This window comes from Danio rerio, chromosome 22 (genome assembly GCF_052040795.2).
Source record: "Danio rerio strain M-AB ecotype USA chromosome 22, GRCz13ab, whole genome shotgun sequence".
Taxonomy (NCBI): Eukaryota; Metazoa; Chordata; class Actinopteri; order Cypriniformes; family Danionidae; genus Danio; species Danio rerio.
In genome coordinates, this window is record NC_141042.1 from 12,395,254 (window position 1) to 12,412,500 (window position 17,247).

Below are 17,247 nucleotides of genomic sequence, written 5' to 3' on the forward strand. Positions count from 1 at the left end.
TCATGTCGTGTTTTTTATATCCATTACACCCCCCAAGACAGTCTTTTAGAAGCGTTTGGTTGTGGTTAAAATGTATTGTACACTGTGGACACTAAGTGAAGCCTGCTGCAGCTGCTGGACAGTCTCTACAGCACACAGAGCTCCATATTCTGCTCCAACAACAAAAGATTTTCTGCTTGCACTTTTTATAACTGTCTGCACTTTCTTCTGTTTCTTCATTGTTTGTGATTCTTGATTTAATAAAAAAAAAAGTGTCTGGAACTAAAATGTAATGGAACCCTGCTGAAAAATCCTGCTTAAACCAGCCTAGAATGGTTGGCTGGTTTTAGCTGGTCGACCAGCCTGGTTTTAGAGGGGTTTTGGCCACTTCCAGGCTGGTTTCCAGCCATTTCGAGCCTGGTTTTAGCTGGACAGGCTGAGAGATGACCAGCTAAAATTGACCAGCCTAGCCAGACTGGGAGCCCAGCCAAAACCAGCTATGTCCTGCTTAAACCAGGATGGTCAAGCTGGTTTTAGATGGTTTTAGCTGGTCACTTTCCTGCCTGACCAGCTAAGACCAGGCTAGAAATGGCTGGAAGTGGCCAAAACCCCTCTAAAACCAGGCTGATCGACCAGCTAAAACCAGTCAACCATCCTAGGCTGGTTTAAGCTGGATCTTTCAGCAGGGAAATGAAGCATTTTCAATATTTTGGAAAACTGTATGTTATTTATTTACACAGCCATAGTTATACAACTAATAGGAGTACTAGTAATAGTAGTAATATCATGAAAAAAATAACATTTAATCAAAATATTAACCCAAATATTGATATTTAATCAAAATATTAACATTAATATTTAATTAAAATATTAAATATTATTAAAATCAAATTAACCCAATGCTTTGGTTTAAAATATAGCCCATAGTTGGGAAGGTGCCATAAAAAACCTATAGTTGGGTTATATGATGGGGTATTTTTAACCCAACTTTTTAAACTCAGTATATGGAAAGATTTGTCCAATAAAATACACAAAATGTATGCAAATCTTTTTCCTTCCCCCTCATTACCTGTTGCATTTATTCCGTATAATCAATGTTTATGCAGTATCATCGCTACACATCAGATTCATCTGCACAATAATACGACTTACACAAATGTATAAAGTCATAATCATACAGTCTTAAAAATAAGGAATTGACTCATGCGAGTTGCTTCCAAACCAAGCTCTGCCAGAGGAACGTACCAAACCCGAGAGGAAAAGGGGAGGCCAGCTAACTGCCTTGCACATATATTCATAATATTCCATTGTAATTGCCAACTCGTCCAACTTTAAGAAGTGATTCGTTTTTAAACAAGCACTATCACAAACGTATATCGTCGAATTTTTAAAGTAAGCTCGACGTTTGTCACAAAGTTGAGCTGTTTCCCCCTGTCAGCGCTGAAAATCTAAACTAACAGTGAGCACTATCGAGGTGTGAGGAACTGAAAACGGCTCTTCGCGCGGCCCGATGGAAAGCCACTGCATCCAGTTTGTATAACAAATAGACAAACGTTTCCGCTTGTGTATTTACTCGGTAATGTCGGCAGCAACATCAGTGGAAACGAAACGGACTGTTGGCATATGCTGTCGTCTTGTAACAAGGTAATAATTTTGAAATCTACTCTCCTATGAGATTTAACGCATCCATCAACAGCACCCAGGAGCAATATCCAGCTCCATATGCTTAACTTATGGCTATTTCTTTAATATTTCTTCTATAAATATTTCTGTTTTACCAGTTATGCTTTATGCATGAATATATGAAGTGGTCGTGTTGGTGAATTGCAACATTAAGCAATGCACACCATATCACCCACATCTCCAAAAGCAGGACACATTGTTTCCTTTTTTTTTGTTGCCAGGAAGATGCTTTCACTGCACTGTAGCGGCATAATGGAGAACATATAGATGCACATAGCTGAGATAAAGACTAATGGGTAGTGCATTAGCAGCTCAGGCTGACTGACTGATGAAGGAAGGTGGGTGTATTGATATGTGCAGAGCGCCGAAGACATGCACTGATTAAACTGTATATATGAGGCAATGCTGTAATACGTCATTTCTGAATCTAAACAGTCCAAATACAGTGGAAAAGAGAGACTGTACTGTTGTACGATGGAAAGTAACTTCAGGACGTGGCTGTTGTGTTTGCTTTTGATAAACCGATGACCGATTAATCGACTTTTTTTTTTTTTTTTAGATTTAGCTATAATTGTTTCCAAATAACATGTAGTATCTATTCAGAAATACTCTTGTAAATGGTTTTATGCGTACAGTTATTTCTAATAATAATTGTGAAAATTACTTACTCGATAGATATCGATAGTTAACTGTAGCCCTTCTTCTGAAATATTAGAATTCTTCTGATATCGGTCTATTAATTACAGATGTAAGTCGCTTTTTAAAATATACATCCTGTTTCGGAATATTGTGACTTTAATATTCTGTCAATTTTAAAAATAAAGCTGATTATTAAGATATGTCGATTAAAGGGGTTCTATTGTGAAAAAAACACTTTAATAAGGGGTTTACACACAGCTGTGTGGGAACAGTCTGAATATAAACAGCTTCTAATTGAAAAAATGTATTCATTTTATTTTTCGTAATCACATTTCATAAAACCAGTCTGCAGAAACACTTTGATTGACAATCTTCCTTTGTACATGTCATCAGAGGGGGAAAGCCCATCCCATTAGTGATGATCTCTCATTAGCACAGGACGTTAGTCTTGTTTTTGAGTTTGCCACTATGCTCTCACATTGGCATGTGTAGCCCCACCCTCTTTTGAAAAAAGCACAGTCTCATTTTAATTTAATGCAACAGTCACCAAAACGGCACATTTAGGATCAAAGACTAAACGAGGCAATTCCAAAGAGTTATACAAAATTATTTGTTAGGTATTGTGAACAAAAAATTCAAATACATGCTTTAGGGACATGAGAGACCTATTTGGCATCTTGTAAAAATAGGCATAATAGGTCCCCTTTAATTGCGTTAATATAGTGTTAATATAGACCTATTCGAAAGTACTTATTTTGGTATTTCCTTTATAATAAGTTTGTTTATTACAGAATAATAGCAGAACAGTCAGTGTGAACTGTTTGATTCTTGACTGAAACATTAGAAACAAAACAACCCAACCTTAACCTTAAGCCAATATAAATTCATGATTAAAATAAAAACTCGGACTTATCACGGCATTGTTCCGAAAATTTTATGTTTTATGATAAATGTGAATAAATACTGACAAGAAATGCTGTCTTGTTATATAATCGGTATTATGTAGAAACGTAATAGCAGGGCTGGGCTATTTGGTCTAAAATTAAAATCTTGATTAATTGAAAATTTTAACTCAATTACGATTAATTAATGATTACTTTATTGATTTTATAGTTTACCGACAAGTTTTGTACAATAAATATGCTCACATATTAAAAGTAAGAGATTTTTGATCGGTGCATTACTTGATTTAAAATTGATTGATGTAAACACACACTATCTGTGAAACAACTTGCACTTTTGAAAACAAAACGGTGGTGGCAGAAGTATAAATCAAGGCTTAACTGAGCGGGGTCACGTGACTCCACATACCCAGCCCTTTATAATAGGCAACACAAAATTAACACCTCTGGCTCTTAGTGACACAATGAGGTTTTATGAAGCGAAATGTTCAGTCTGATGTTAACAACATTATTACCTTTAATCCACAGTCACATCAGGATTCATTTGTGTAGCCTGTATGTGTTTTTTGGCATTTAAAGTGCTGGTAGCCATTGCATCAGAAATCAGCAGTTTCAGCTAAAAATCATTAATATTGATTTGAAAAAGTGACATTGATCTCAGCATATTTTCCTTTATGTGTGAACTGTCCCTTTAAAAGAGACTTGTAATCTCTGAAATGTCACTAATGTCACTCTATATTGGAATAAAGAAGCATTGTGCAAATGGAGACTTATCCAAACCAGAACATCTCACTCAGGAAACCCAGTCTAGACCAGACAGTTGGCCTGAAATCCTGTGATTTTTTTCAGTGTGATCTCAGCTTGAATTTGCCAACAATGACAGACTCAGACAGATTGACCACAGTGAGCTAAAACTGTACCCGTAACATTGCGTCAAAGCCTCCGAAATGAATTAAACAAGCTTGAAAACACCAACTCAACATCTTATTAGGGTCGAGCTCCCAAACTGTTGGATGGTTAGCTGTCATTTTTATGTCAGTGTTACGTCTCCTCCAGTCGCCCTTCCTGACGACCACAATACCGGGAAGTTCAGGATTTCCTTTCTGAAATCGTCAGGCTGTGACTCCACTTCTGGAGGATCAGTGAACCAGCTGGAGCTAAAACTACAACCTCATGTACTGTACATGTTCCAGATCAGATCTAAATATTAATTATTAATTATTATTATAAATTATATTAAATATTCTCTTGTCTGCAAATATGCATTTAATTGTATTATATTATTACATGTTTTATTTTTTGAACAAATTTTACTAAATAAATCAAAGATAAAACACATTTCATTGATCAATTTTGTGTGCATATACAAATGAACCAATTTCTTTCACTTCCAAAAATATATATCTATAAAATGAACTGGTTTTATCACCAATGCAATTGACTAATTTTAGTAATTGCTTCTTAAATTTTTTAATTCATTTTACAATGAAATAAAATATTAAAATCAGAAAATTCTGGGATAGGTCTGTCTGTTTGTATCTATTTGTGTGTGTGTGTGTGTGTCACTTGCCACTTTATTTGGTTCACCTGTCCAACTGCTCGTTAACGCAAATTTCTAATCAGCCAATCACATGGCAGCAACTCAATGCATTTAGACATGGTCAAGACAATCTGCTGCAGTTCAAGCCGAGTATCAGAATGGGGAGGAAAGGTGATTTAAGTGACTTTGAACGTGTCATAGTTGTTGGTGCCAGATGGGCTGGTCTGAGTATTTCAGAAACTGCTGATCTACTGGGATTTTCACGCACAACCTAGGGTTTCGAGAGAATGGTCTGAAAAAGAGAAAATATCCAGTGAGCGGCAGTTCTTTGGGTGCAAACGCCTTGTTGATGTCAGAGGAGAATGGCCAGACTGGTTCAAGCTGATAGAAAGGACACAGTAATTCAAATAGCCACTCGTTGCAATCAAGATTTTCAGAACAGCATCTCTGAACACACAACACGTCCAACCTTGATGGGCCAGAGTAGCAAAAGACCACACTGGGTGCCACTCATGTCAGCTAAGAACAGGAAACTGAGGCTAAAATTCGCACATGGTCAGCAAAATTGGATAACAGAAGATTGGAAAAGCGTTGCCTGGTCTGATAAGTCTCGATTTCTGCTGCAGCATGCGGATGGTAGGGTCAGAATTTGGTGTCAACAACATGAAACCATGAATCCATCCTGCCTTTTATCAGTGGTTTAGGCTGGTGGTGGTGGTGTAATGGTGTGGGGGATGTTTTCTTGGCACACTTTGGGCCTATTAGTACCAATTGAGCATTGTGTCAATGCCACAGCCTACCTGAGTATTGTTGCTGACCATATCCATGCCTTTATGACCACAGTGTACTCATCTTTTGATGGCTACTTCCAGCAGGATAAGGCACCATGTCATAAAGCCTGAATCATCTCAGACTGGTTTCTTAAACATGACAATGAGTTCACTGACCTCCACAGTCATGTGATGCTATCATGTCAATATGGACCAAAATGTCTGAGGAATATTTCCAGTACCTTGTTGAATCTATGTCACGAAGGCAGTTCTTAAGGCAAAATGGGGTCCAACCCGGTACTAGTAAGGTGTACCTAATAAAGGGAGCAGTGAGTGGATAAATGCAGTTAATTACCAATAGAAAATATTCACAATTTACCAAAATAAAAAAGTTTTTTCTTACCCAGAGTGGATTGGACTTTGATAGATAAAACGTTGTTATTGGTTAGTATTGTTTTTCCCCACTCACAAGGCCTCGAAGACATCAGCAGAAAAATTAGGTTGTTTCAGAGTTTTCTTCAAATTGAAAATGAGTAAATGTAACGTAAATGGTGTTTATATTTGTTTGACCCAGAAGCCGCCTTTCCACTGCACACGACATTTGGACACGACTGTTGGAATACGCCCCCTTGTGGCAGGCGCACAGTATTTTCAGTGTTGTCGTGCACCATGGGTGAGAAGCTGATTCTCACGGTGTCCGAAATAAAAGAGTGCAAAAACAAGAGCCTTTATTCTCTGTGCGTTTACATAATTTAATGAATGAATGAATACTAGAAACTCATAGACCGCTAAAATATTGGAGGGAATGTGGAGACGACATTAAAAATATATATTTCTTACTTACATTTATGAACAGAAAAGTTTTTTTTAATATAGACTTTTTATAATTAAAAAAATAACCAAATAGACTCCTATTTCTCATCTCGCACGCACGGACCTGCTTGGACGGAATACATCATATCCGGTCGGCAGGTCGCATACGGTCTAGTCGCAGGAGTTCAAATATTTCAACGGATCTGCAGCTCAATTCGAATTCGGAATTTTCAGCATACGGAGATGATTGGAACTCCACGCAGCGCCCGAACTGCTCTCCATTGGAAATGAATGACTTCCGGTCTGTCGGTTGTCGTTTATCGTGTGCAGTGGAAAGGAGGTTAGAGAGAGACACTCTGTACACTCAGCGACCATATTTGCAATCCAAAAGTTCATCCAAGAGCTATTAAAAATTAATAGGGGAATCCTGAAAACTCAATTAAATTACATGTTTCAAATCACCAATCAAAATCGTAAGTGATCCATCCTATTATTGTAGTTTTGCAAGTAATTATGTTTAAAACATGTTATTTATTACAGTTTGCTACTGCCATGCACAAATAATTGGCACTACACTCATTTCCTTTATGGCTGTTTCCATGGTAACCAGAAAAAGCAGTGGGAATCACTGAAGAACAGAGACAGAAGCCGTAGTAAACACCAAAAGACGACACTAGAGGGACACAATATGTGCTGTGATGTTATTTGTCTTGTCAAAATTATAACATCTGTCCAGACGGACAACGGATGAAAAATAGCCTTTTGGCTAACTCTTGTGCATTTTGCAGCAATGCTAATTAATGTACACTATCCCTGCCAAACAAACAAACAAACAAATAATTTAAGATAATTAAATGCAGGCTTATAGTAGTCAGCAAATGACAGGGCTAACCATAATTACCAAGCAAGCCAGTACAGACCCCTTCCCAAGGAACTGCTTGGCTATAAAAAATTGACGGTTGGCTACTTTGACTGGATATCAGGACTTCCTTCATTTAGGTGGCCAGCCATATTGAACGTTCCACACTTTTCCCTATTCACAGTAATGCAAGTCAACTGACAAGGCTGTATGTCTTGAGTCATTGGTTGAAACAACTCCAGTCCTTGGTCTTTTCAACCAAGTTCTGTTTCTGTCAACATTCAGATTGTATTGGTATATATATACTGAAACAGCAGTCAATCGATGTTTGAAATCAACTTGATGCTTCAAATTAAGGTTGTATTATTTGCATTGTTACAGCAACCCGTGGTGAAAAGCAACCATTAAAATGCATTGATTAATGAATACTTTATATTCAAAAAAGCTGAACCATTAATGAAACATGAACTCTTTATGAGCAAGTTCTTTAATTTTAATTGAGATCAAACATAAACAGTAACTTCACTGACCCTGATTACAATTTTCTTTTAGTCATAACAGTGAAAGCGTCTTGTAATAGCCATCAGTAACACTCCAGTTGAATGCCCTATTAGAAATAAGACAGTCAATCATCTTTCCCACATCGGGAGAGTTACGGTGTGGAGAAGACCCAAAGAAGCGTACCATCCAGACTGCGCCCGGAGTGAAGCATGTGGGTGGATCATTAATGGTTTGGGCCAGTGGTGTAGTCCTTGCTATACGCACGTATACTCAGTATGCCTACTTTTTTCCACAAGCTGTTTGGGTATTACCATTTCTGAGGATCAATAATTGCGCATGCCTTCAGTATACTCACTTGTTTTGGTGAATTTTGTGCCTTCGCATCTCCTTTAAATGTCTACCAAATGTATTTTTTTATTTGCATCTTAATTTGTTGCAATTGGTGCATTTGTTTAATTTTCCTCATTCTTCGCCCCCTGACGACCGCAGCAGCCTTAAAAACATGTCGTAAGAGTTTTTCGAAGATCACAACAAATCAACTGAATGATGTAAAATTAAAAAACAGCATGGGCGCCCCTTTAGCACTTCTAGATTTCCATTCGGCCCCCTAAAACATTATTTGCGATTACCTCATAAACTGTAAATCACTAAATGACCGCCTCAGTCCCCTAAAAATTTGATATAAAAACGGAGGCAGACTTCCTCTCCTCTGTTTTCAACTCGTTTTTCATTTAGTCAGCAAAAAACAGTTGTGAGCGCAAGGTGTGTTTATCGATAGATTGTTGGAATATCTGCATATTATTATATATATATTTAATTAGGCTCATATACATTAAAATACAGCTTAATATAATCAGCCATTCTCCAGGTCTGCTGAGGTCACTATAATAGCCAAGCATAACTGAATTGGAATTAAAATGAATACATTTGTTTAAATATTTTTAAATAAATAGTTCACCCAAAAATGAAAATTGTCATCATTTACTCAACCTTTACTTGTTCCAAACAGATTTGTCTTTTTTTATTCAGTTGAACACAAAAGAAGATATTTTGAAGAGAGCTGGACACCATAGTTATATATATATATATATATATATATATATATATATATATATATATATATATAGCTAATGAATCGAGGAAACATTGACTTTCGTCGTCCCTTTGCCTACTTTTAAAATTTGGATTGGGTGGGTAATAGTATACCACCTTTTTTTTTAGGACTACACGCCTGGTTTGGGCTGCAATATCATGGTATTACCTAGGCCCAATACTTGTGCTAGATAGACTACCGAATCATTCTGAAGGACCATGTGCACCCAATGGTTCAAACTAGGCATGGGGCGATAACCAGTTTCAAGGTTTACCGCGGTTTTAAAAAGTTAAAGTTTTGAAACTGCAAACATTTAGTTTTTATATCGTTCCCAAGGTATATGTAAGGTTTTTGTGTGTGTTTGTGTTTTAAGACTATTTCATTAGGTTTTTTAGGGCAACAGTATTTACAGAAAAAGGACCCTCCACAACAAAAGCTACTGGTCAGCCCATGATTCAGGAATTTGTCTAAAAAACAAGTAATTTACACCAGCATACAAGCATGCTGTAGACCTGAACAGTGCAGTGGCTTTTCTTTATATCCAAATAAAACTATCCCAAGATGCCTTTTCAAGTTGCTATGAAATCTGTAATTTTGAAACTAATGAAGACAGCCAGTCAATTACTTAAATTGTTTTGCTTGACATGTTCAAAATAAAGAAGCCAAACTATTTTAAAATGTTTCTTAAAACAAAACATATTGTGCTCAATGAGGAAAAAAGTCATTGTTTTTGTAGCCAGACATTTTGAAATAAGTTATTTTTGAGCAGTAGTCAAAATACCGTGAAACCATGATGTTTTTATCCAAGGTTATCATATCGTCAGAATTTTATACCGGCCTGTGCCTAGTTCAAACATTGTATCCTGAAGGCGGTGCCATGTATCTGGATGATAACAACAATACATGTGATTTGAGGAACATGAAAATGAAGTTGAATCTCTTATGGCCTGCACAGTCACCAGATCGAAATATTATTGAGCCACTCTGTGTTTTGGAGGAGCGAATCAGGAAACGTTTTCTTCCACCAGCATCCCATAATGACCTGGCCATTAATCTGCAAGAAGAATGGCTCAAAATCCCTCAGGCCACTGTCCACTTCTGTATCTGTCACTCCCAAGACGAATTAATGCTCTATTGCTCAAAAAATGAGGCACTATACAACATACTAATGAATTACTGTGGTCTAAAACCAGATGTTCAGTTTTTATATAGAATATAAATACTAAAAAAACTGTAGGAAACTACTTTTTATTAGCACTTGTCTATTATGTAGTAGACAGAATTTTGATGATTTCAAAGCAAACAATCTTAAATTAGTTTTTTTAACGTTTATTTTATTAGTTTATTAAATTACAGCTTCAATTATAAAATTTAATTAAATATTATAATGCATATATAATATCATATTTAGCATTTTTTTAGCATTTACTTGTGTGTTTTGCAGGTGTAGTGGTCTTCATGGCGGCCAGCAGCGTGGTTCCTGGGGACAATCTGCCCGTATATAAGCTGGTGGTGGTGGGCGACGGTGGCGTAGGCAAGAGCGCACTCACTATCCAGTTTTTCCAGAAGATCTTCGTGCCCGATTACGACCCCACCATTGAGGACTCCTACCTCAAGCACACTGAGATCGACGGCCAGTGGGCCATTCTGGACGGTGAGCACAGCCCTGTCAGGCCAGCAGAGGGCAGCCCAAGTCTAGCTAATGCATGAGCATAAGACAAAGCATGAATTAACATGTTAGCGTGGCAGAAATGGCAAAGGGTCCTCTTTTACAGGGGTCCGAGCAATTAATATTTACATTTATACATCTGAATATATAAATCTAAAGTTAAATTCAAAATTATTAGCCCTCCTTTGAATTTTTTTATTCTTTTTAAATTAAATTATTTTAAAGGTGCTTTTCAACAGACAGAGCTTTTTTTTCTTAACACATTTTAAACAATAGTTTTAATAACTGATTGTTTTTTTTTAGGTTTAAGTCATTGTATAACAGTACTGGTTCATTCTGTAGCCAATGGAGAAAAAAAAATTCTTAAGAGGGCTAATAATAGTTCTTAATTAAAAAAAAGAGGTATAAACTGCTTTTATTCCAGACAAACTAAAATAAATATGAGTTTCTATAAAATAAAGAATATTATAGAAAATACTTTTAACATCTGTTAAACATCACTTGGGAAATATTTAAAAAAGAATAACAAAAAAAAACATGATTCTGGTGTAAAACAATTATTAATGTAAAATAGATGAGAATAAAATAAGAAATAAAAGAAAACAAAATAGTAAAAATGAAGAAAACACAGATCTAATATGTTTTTACTGTGCGTGTAGTTCTGGACACAGCCGGGCAGGAGGAGTTCAGTGCGATGAGAGAGCAGTACATGAGGACAGGAGACGGTTTCCTCATCGTCTTCTCCGTCACTGATAAAGCCAGCTTTGAACATGTGGACCGTTTCCATCAGCTCATCCTCAGAGTCAAAGACAGGTCTGAACACACACACACACCCACAAGCTCACACTCATTCGTATACAAATGCACACATGCAGGAAATGCTAAGACAGAAACAGAAAAGAGGAGTGTTTTTTCGTAATGAGTCTATTTTCAGTGATGTTCCCTCTTTAGTGACTAATTTTGTTGTACCACACGGAGAGTAATAAATAATTTGGAACAAGTTACATGTGTCTTCGTTCGCTCACCAGCTGTAACGAATAAAGAAGGGAGTCAACCCCGAAACCAACATTATTCAGCCCTGGAGTAAAAAGTGAATCTCCCCTGCTATCTTTAACACTACAGAGGCTAAGTCCGAAACCGCCTTCTACTCAGTAGGTACTACATTTGAATTTAAACGTACTACTCGGCCGTTAGAAAAGTACGTTCTATACAGTATGAAAGTGAAAAGTATGAATGGAGTCGGACTTACTACATCCGCCATTTTTTCATTGTCACGTGACCCACCTGCGTCAATTTCGTCGCTTTACTCCCATTCATGAATTCGCTCGCGGGGCATCATGGGATAGCACAGCATGCATGCGATGCGCACTCCAGAATCTCGCCGGAAGTAGTAAGTCATCCGGGTACTTCTCGCATACTGATTTTCGAATTCTATGAATTCGGACATACTACTCGGCTCGCATACTGATTTTAGCGTCCTATATAGTATGGAAGTATGCGGTTTCGGACGCAGCCAAAGAGACAGAGCAGGAAAGGTTTACACATTACATTACTATTACGTAATTTATCGGTTTAAAGATATCAGCCTAATTTAGACATTGGATCGATAACGATAATCTTAAAAACAGCATTTATCGGCCGATAACAATATGGCCACCGATATGTCGTGCATCCACACACACACACAAACAGACATACACACTCATGCACACACACTTACATGTAAAAACTCATACAGATGCACATGCACTCACACATTATACACACTCACAAATAAATACTCAAAAATACAAATTCGCACACACAATTACACAAATTCACACTCAAACATACAAACACACACAGATTACAGACTCACACACTTAAACATACATACTCATGTACACACAATCACAAATAAACACTCAAATATTCAAACAATCACACTCACTCAGACACAAAACACATAAACTCACACATTACACTCGCTCTCACAAAACGCATACATGCATATACACACTCAAGCACAATCACATATAAACTCTCAAAAATACAAACACGCACACAGACTCTTGTCGCAATCACGCACACACAATTAGACACTAAAGGCTCGTACACACCGGGACGCTTTCCGCAATTTTCACTGGCGTCAAGCAGAAGAGTATGCAAAATCACTCCTTGACGTTAGATGGCGCTACACAACTTTAAGCTTCTGACACCCGCTTGTAACATGGAAGAAGAAGACAAAGTTGACACGCTTGTTGTTGATGGATGGCTCAAGTAGCAGCTCCAGCTCTAGCCATGAAGAAATGATCGTTTATCACCAGAGCAATAAGCAGCTCCACGTTCATATCGCCTCTCGGCATCTTCTTCAATGTGCGCTTGCATTGACAGTTTTGCGCTTGAGCGCCTCCAAGTGGCGTTTACTGTAACTTCAGCAGCTCTGTGCACGTGAACAAAGGTGCCGATCTGATTGGTGCGTCAAAAACAAAAAAACGAGCATGAGCTGTGTTTTTTTTAAATTCCGCTTTTACACTTGCCGTTTTGCGCGTTGGTGTGCAAAATGCACACACACATACCCTCATGCACACCGAGACAAACACAGACATGATTATGCATTACAATACATTTCTAAAATGGCGCTAAAAGCTATGAATCAAATAAAAACTTCTGATCCAGTTTTGGCTATTCGTTTAGACAACGTTTTAGTTAACATTGTTAACGCTAGTTAATAGCATAGACTGTAAAAGATATAGACGTAGTATCCGTGACATCACCCATACGCAAAAGAAGCGTAGGCGTGTTCACCGGGCGCCATTTCGTTCGCGGGTAATCAAACCGATCGGGGGATACCAAACGAGGGCAAAGTGGCGGAGCTATACATGCCTGCTGGAATTTTGCTTTGACCGGCTTTTCTTTGGGAGAAACGCTTAATACTTCATTACCTGCGACTCATTGGTGTTCTGGCCACATGTGCTTGGTTGTATACTATATCAATAAAGTGTTTAGACTTTTAAAAAGACAATTGTAATGCATTGAGCAACTAAGCATTATTCTTATGACGTTTTTCTAAAGGAGTAAAGTGCGAATTACTTCCAAAAACTTAAAAAATATAGGCTGTGTTAGTAAATGCAAGGCTATTATTGAAATCTAGGCATAACACTGTATGACAACGTTTCAATTCTATAGCTAACAGCTAATCGATCTTTCAGATTCTGGAGTGCTTTACAGGTCTAAACAAAATGATAAAATGATAAATAATTTGGTATATAAGTATAAAATTTCACTCACCTGGGACATGGAGGCCAAGTAAATGGTTTGTGAGCACAATTAAGTGCACACAGCATGCCATTTTATATAATAATATTTATAAATAATGTGTTTTTTAAAAATTACGCTTTTACACTTGCCGTTTTGCGCGTTGGTGTGCATGATCACATTGACGCCCTTTATTTAGTCACGAGGCGTTAAACGTCGATGGAAAACGCAAGCAAAAAAAGCCTCGGTGTGCACAGCCCTAAACATATAAATACACACGTTACACTAACTCTCGCAAAATGCACACACACATACCCTTATGCACACTGAGACAAACACAGACACACACCACTGATGTTCACTAGTTTCATTGTGTGTTTGTGCTGTAGAGAGTCGTTTCCTATGGTTCTGGTGGCCAATAAAGTGGACCTGGTGCATTTACGCAAGATCACAAGTGAGCAGGGCCGAGAGATGGCCTCCAAACACAGTGTGAGTCAAACACTTCAGCATATACATTCATCTTCCACAGATGGACGGGACAGCGAAAACGTTACCAGATATCATGATATTATTGGGTAATATTGTTTGTCCAACCCACAAGGCCTTGATAACATCAGCAGGAAAGTGATTTGACTATAGGAAACCTTCTCTTTATATTATACATTTCATTACATTTCTTTATTTTTATTATTGTTATGATATTGTTGTTATTAATTTGATTGTTTTTGAATAATGCAAACACATAAATAGTACTGCATATCACTGTTCAATTTTCCATTTTAATTTTAATATCTACATTAATATTTTATTACATTATTATTGTACTGTTTTTGTATTTATAATAACTACAAATTTTATTATAAAAATGTTTAACTATTATTTAAAAAGTTGTATTATTATATTTTTATTGTACTTTTTAAAAAAATTGCAGACTAATTAGCAATGCAGGTAATTTGTTCACATTAGGAGCAACAATGATTATAATTTACATTTGTTTTAAATATTGTGTGTCACATTTACTATTAATCCTATTTGCTATTATAACTGTTCTATATTATGTCTTCAACCCAGATCACGTATATCGAGACGAGTGCGAAAGATCCACCAATGAATGTAGACAAAGCCTTTCACGAGCTGGTCAGAGTCATACGGTGAGTCCGGTTTTACCACTGCACCCCTACGTATGCTACAAACTATTAGCACCTCGACTCATCCCAAATGTTTTTCGATCTCCACTTCCAGTCAGCAGATCCCGGAACGGGGCCTGAAGAAAAAGCGGAAAGGCAAATGGCGAGCGGACAGACCTTCGGCTTCCCAGAGGCTGCACTGCGTCTTACTGTGAGCGCAAACCCTCTATCTCTGGGCGTCAACGCCGCGATGACCACATCCTGACTGTTAAAACAAACACACACACACATCATAATATCCAGGAAGTAGAGAAAATACAGCCTGAACATTCCACTATTTTACGACAGAATTTCGAATTTTTCAAAATTCCGGAAAAAAAAAAATGTACAAAAATGTGGAATTTCAGGCCGTTTTAGTTTGATTTTCTTGATCCGTCAGGATTCTTGCGCTGTTCACTCTCGTATCCTCTCAGAGAACAATTCAGAGACACACTTTCTGAGGCCTTGTTTTGTATAGTGTTTCTATATATTTATTGTGCCGATTTCTATATTGTTACGTGATTGTTAATACAGCGAAAAGGCTTCGGAATAATCTGTATGGGTCAGAAATGCACAACTGGTATATAAACACACACACATCTGTATGTAGATGTAGAAGTCTTCGAAAAAGGGGGCGGAGCAAATTCTGGTTACCATAGATACCACGAAGTTATATTTATGCATTACAATACATTTCTAAAAGCTAGAAACAAATAAAAACTTTTGATCCAGTTTTGGCTATTCGTTTAGACAACGTTTTAGTTAACATTGTTAACGCTAGTTAATAGCATAGACTGTAAAAGATATGGACGTAGTATCCGTGACATCACCCATACGCAAAAGAAGCGTAGGCGTGTTCACCAGGCGCCATTTCGTTCGCGGGTAATCACACCGATCGGGAGATACCAAACGAGGGCAAAGTGGCGGAGCGTGAGCGGAGCTATACATGCCTGCTGGAATTTTGCTTTGACCAGATTTTCTTTGGGAGAAACGCTTAATACTTCATTACCCGTGACTCATTGGTGTTCTGGCCACATGTGCTTGGTTGTATACTATATCAATAAAGTGTTTAGACTTTTAAAAACACAATTGTAATGCTTTGAGAAACTAAGCATTATTCTTATGACGTTTTTCTACAGGAGTAAAGTGCGAATTACTTCCAAAAACTTAAAATATAGGCTGTGTTAGTAAATGCAAGGCTATTTATGAAATCTAGGCACAACACTGTATGACAACGTTTCAGTTCTATAGCTTACAGCTAATCGATCTTTCAGATTCTGGAGTGATTTACAGGTCTAAACAAAATTATAAATGATTTTAAATTAAATAAATACATTTATAGATTTGGTATATAAGTATAAAATTTTACTCACCTGGGACATGGAGGCCAAGTAAATGGTTTGTGAGCACAATTAAGTGCACACAGCATGCCATATTATATAATAATTGTAGGAAAGAATCCCAAAAGGCAATTGACTGTGTAAAGCCACATAAAACAAAACAAAAATACGATGTATATGCCAATTTCAGTGGTTAATCAGCCAGAATGACATGACGGCGATAAGCGAGACCTAGCTTTCACTCAAGTGGCCACGCCCTTAATTGTGCTGACTTAATATAACTGAATAAAAATGAAATGCATGAAAAAATTCACTCCCCTCACAGTTGTCATGAACAGTAATATAAGCAATATGAACCAAAACCATCTTTTGTACCAGGTTGTTAACATGTTTCTATCAGCTGTAAAATTGGCCAATTTAGCATTGCAGTCAGTGGACATCCGGAGTTTATGGAGCCAGCCACCAAAGGCGAGTCAGTGAATTGCAGTTTCAGTTACTTCCGTATTGGCTTCACGAGGGAGAGCGGGAGGTTGTCGCTTGGTTAATAGTTAACGCTTTTTTTTGAAAAACTGTGAATCTATTCGCAAGTGTATTACGTGTTCACTTTATAGTCATGAGTGTGTACTCTACAGCCAAAAAAACAATGGTGACTAAAAGACTATTTGCGGAGGCATATAGTGTTTCTTTACTAAATGACAATGGGACAATGCGTGGTGTAAACAATACACATTTATTTGTTATTTCCGCTGAATGTATTCACAAACATTTGTGTTTCTACACAATTTTTCTGTTTAACTCTTTGTTGTGTTTTAATATTTTTTACTTTAAAACTAAAAACAATCTATTCTCTCTCGATTTTCTGCTTATAAACAAATGGGTAACTATGGTAACCCGGATTGCATTTTCTGCCGCTAAACCAAACCCCCGATTTCTGATCGTATCCATAAACACTTTCAGACAGATTGATGACGTTATGTAAGCTCAACTTTAATGATATTTATTGTTATTCTATGATCTGTAAGTTGATCATAGATCAGGACCATCACGATGAAAGTT

General features: G+C 37.2%; 1 protein-coding gene across 1 annotated transcript in view; it reads left to right on the forward strand.

Annotated features, from left to right (window-relative positions):
- The first annotated feature begins 1,474 nt into the window (after positions 1 to 1,474).
- The window catches only part of mrasb (muscle RAS oncogene homolog b), a 16,468-nt gene continuing 695 nt past the window's right edge, over positions 1,475 to 17,247 (forward strand). Inside the window, exons 1-6 of the mRNA XM_087304021.1 lie at positions 1,475 to 1,623; positions 10,224 to 10,433; positions 11,108 to 11,261; positions 14,075 to 14,174; positions 14,757 to 14,836; positions 14,928 to 17,247. The exon at positions 14,928 to 17,247 is cut by the window's right edge and continues 695 nt beyond it. Coding sequence (XP_087160147.1) covers positions 10,238 to 10,433; positions 11,108 to 11,261; positions 14,075 to 14,174; positions 14,757 to 14,836; positions 14,928 to 15,027 — 630 coding nt within the window. The 5' untranslated portion in view covers positions 1,475 to 1,623; positions 10,224 to 10,237 and the 3' untranslated portion in view covers positions 15,028 to 17,247. The remainder of the gene's footprint in view (positions 1,624 to 10,223; positions 10,434 to 11,107; positions 11,262 to 14,074; positions 14,175 to 14,756; positions 14,837 to 14,927) is intronic.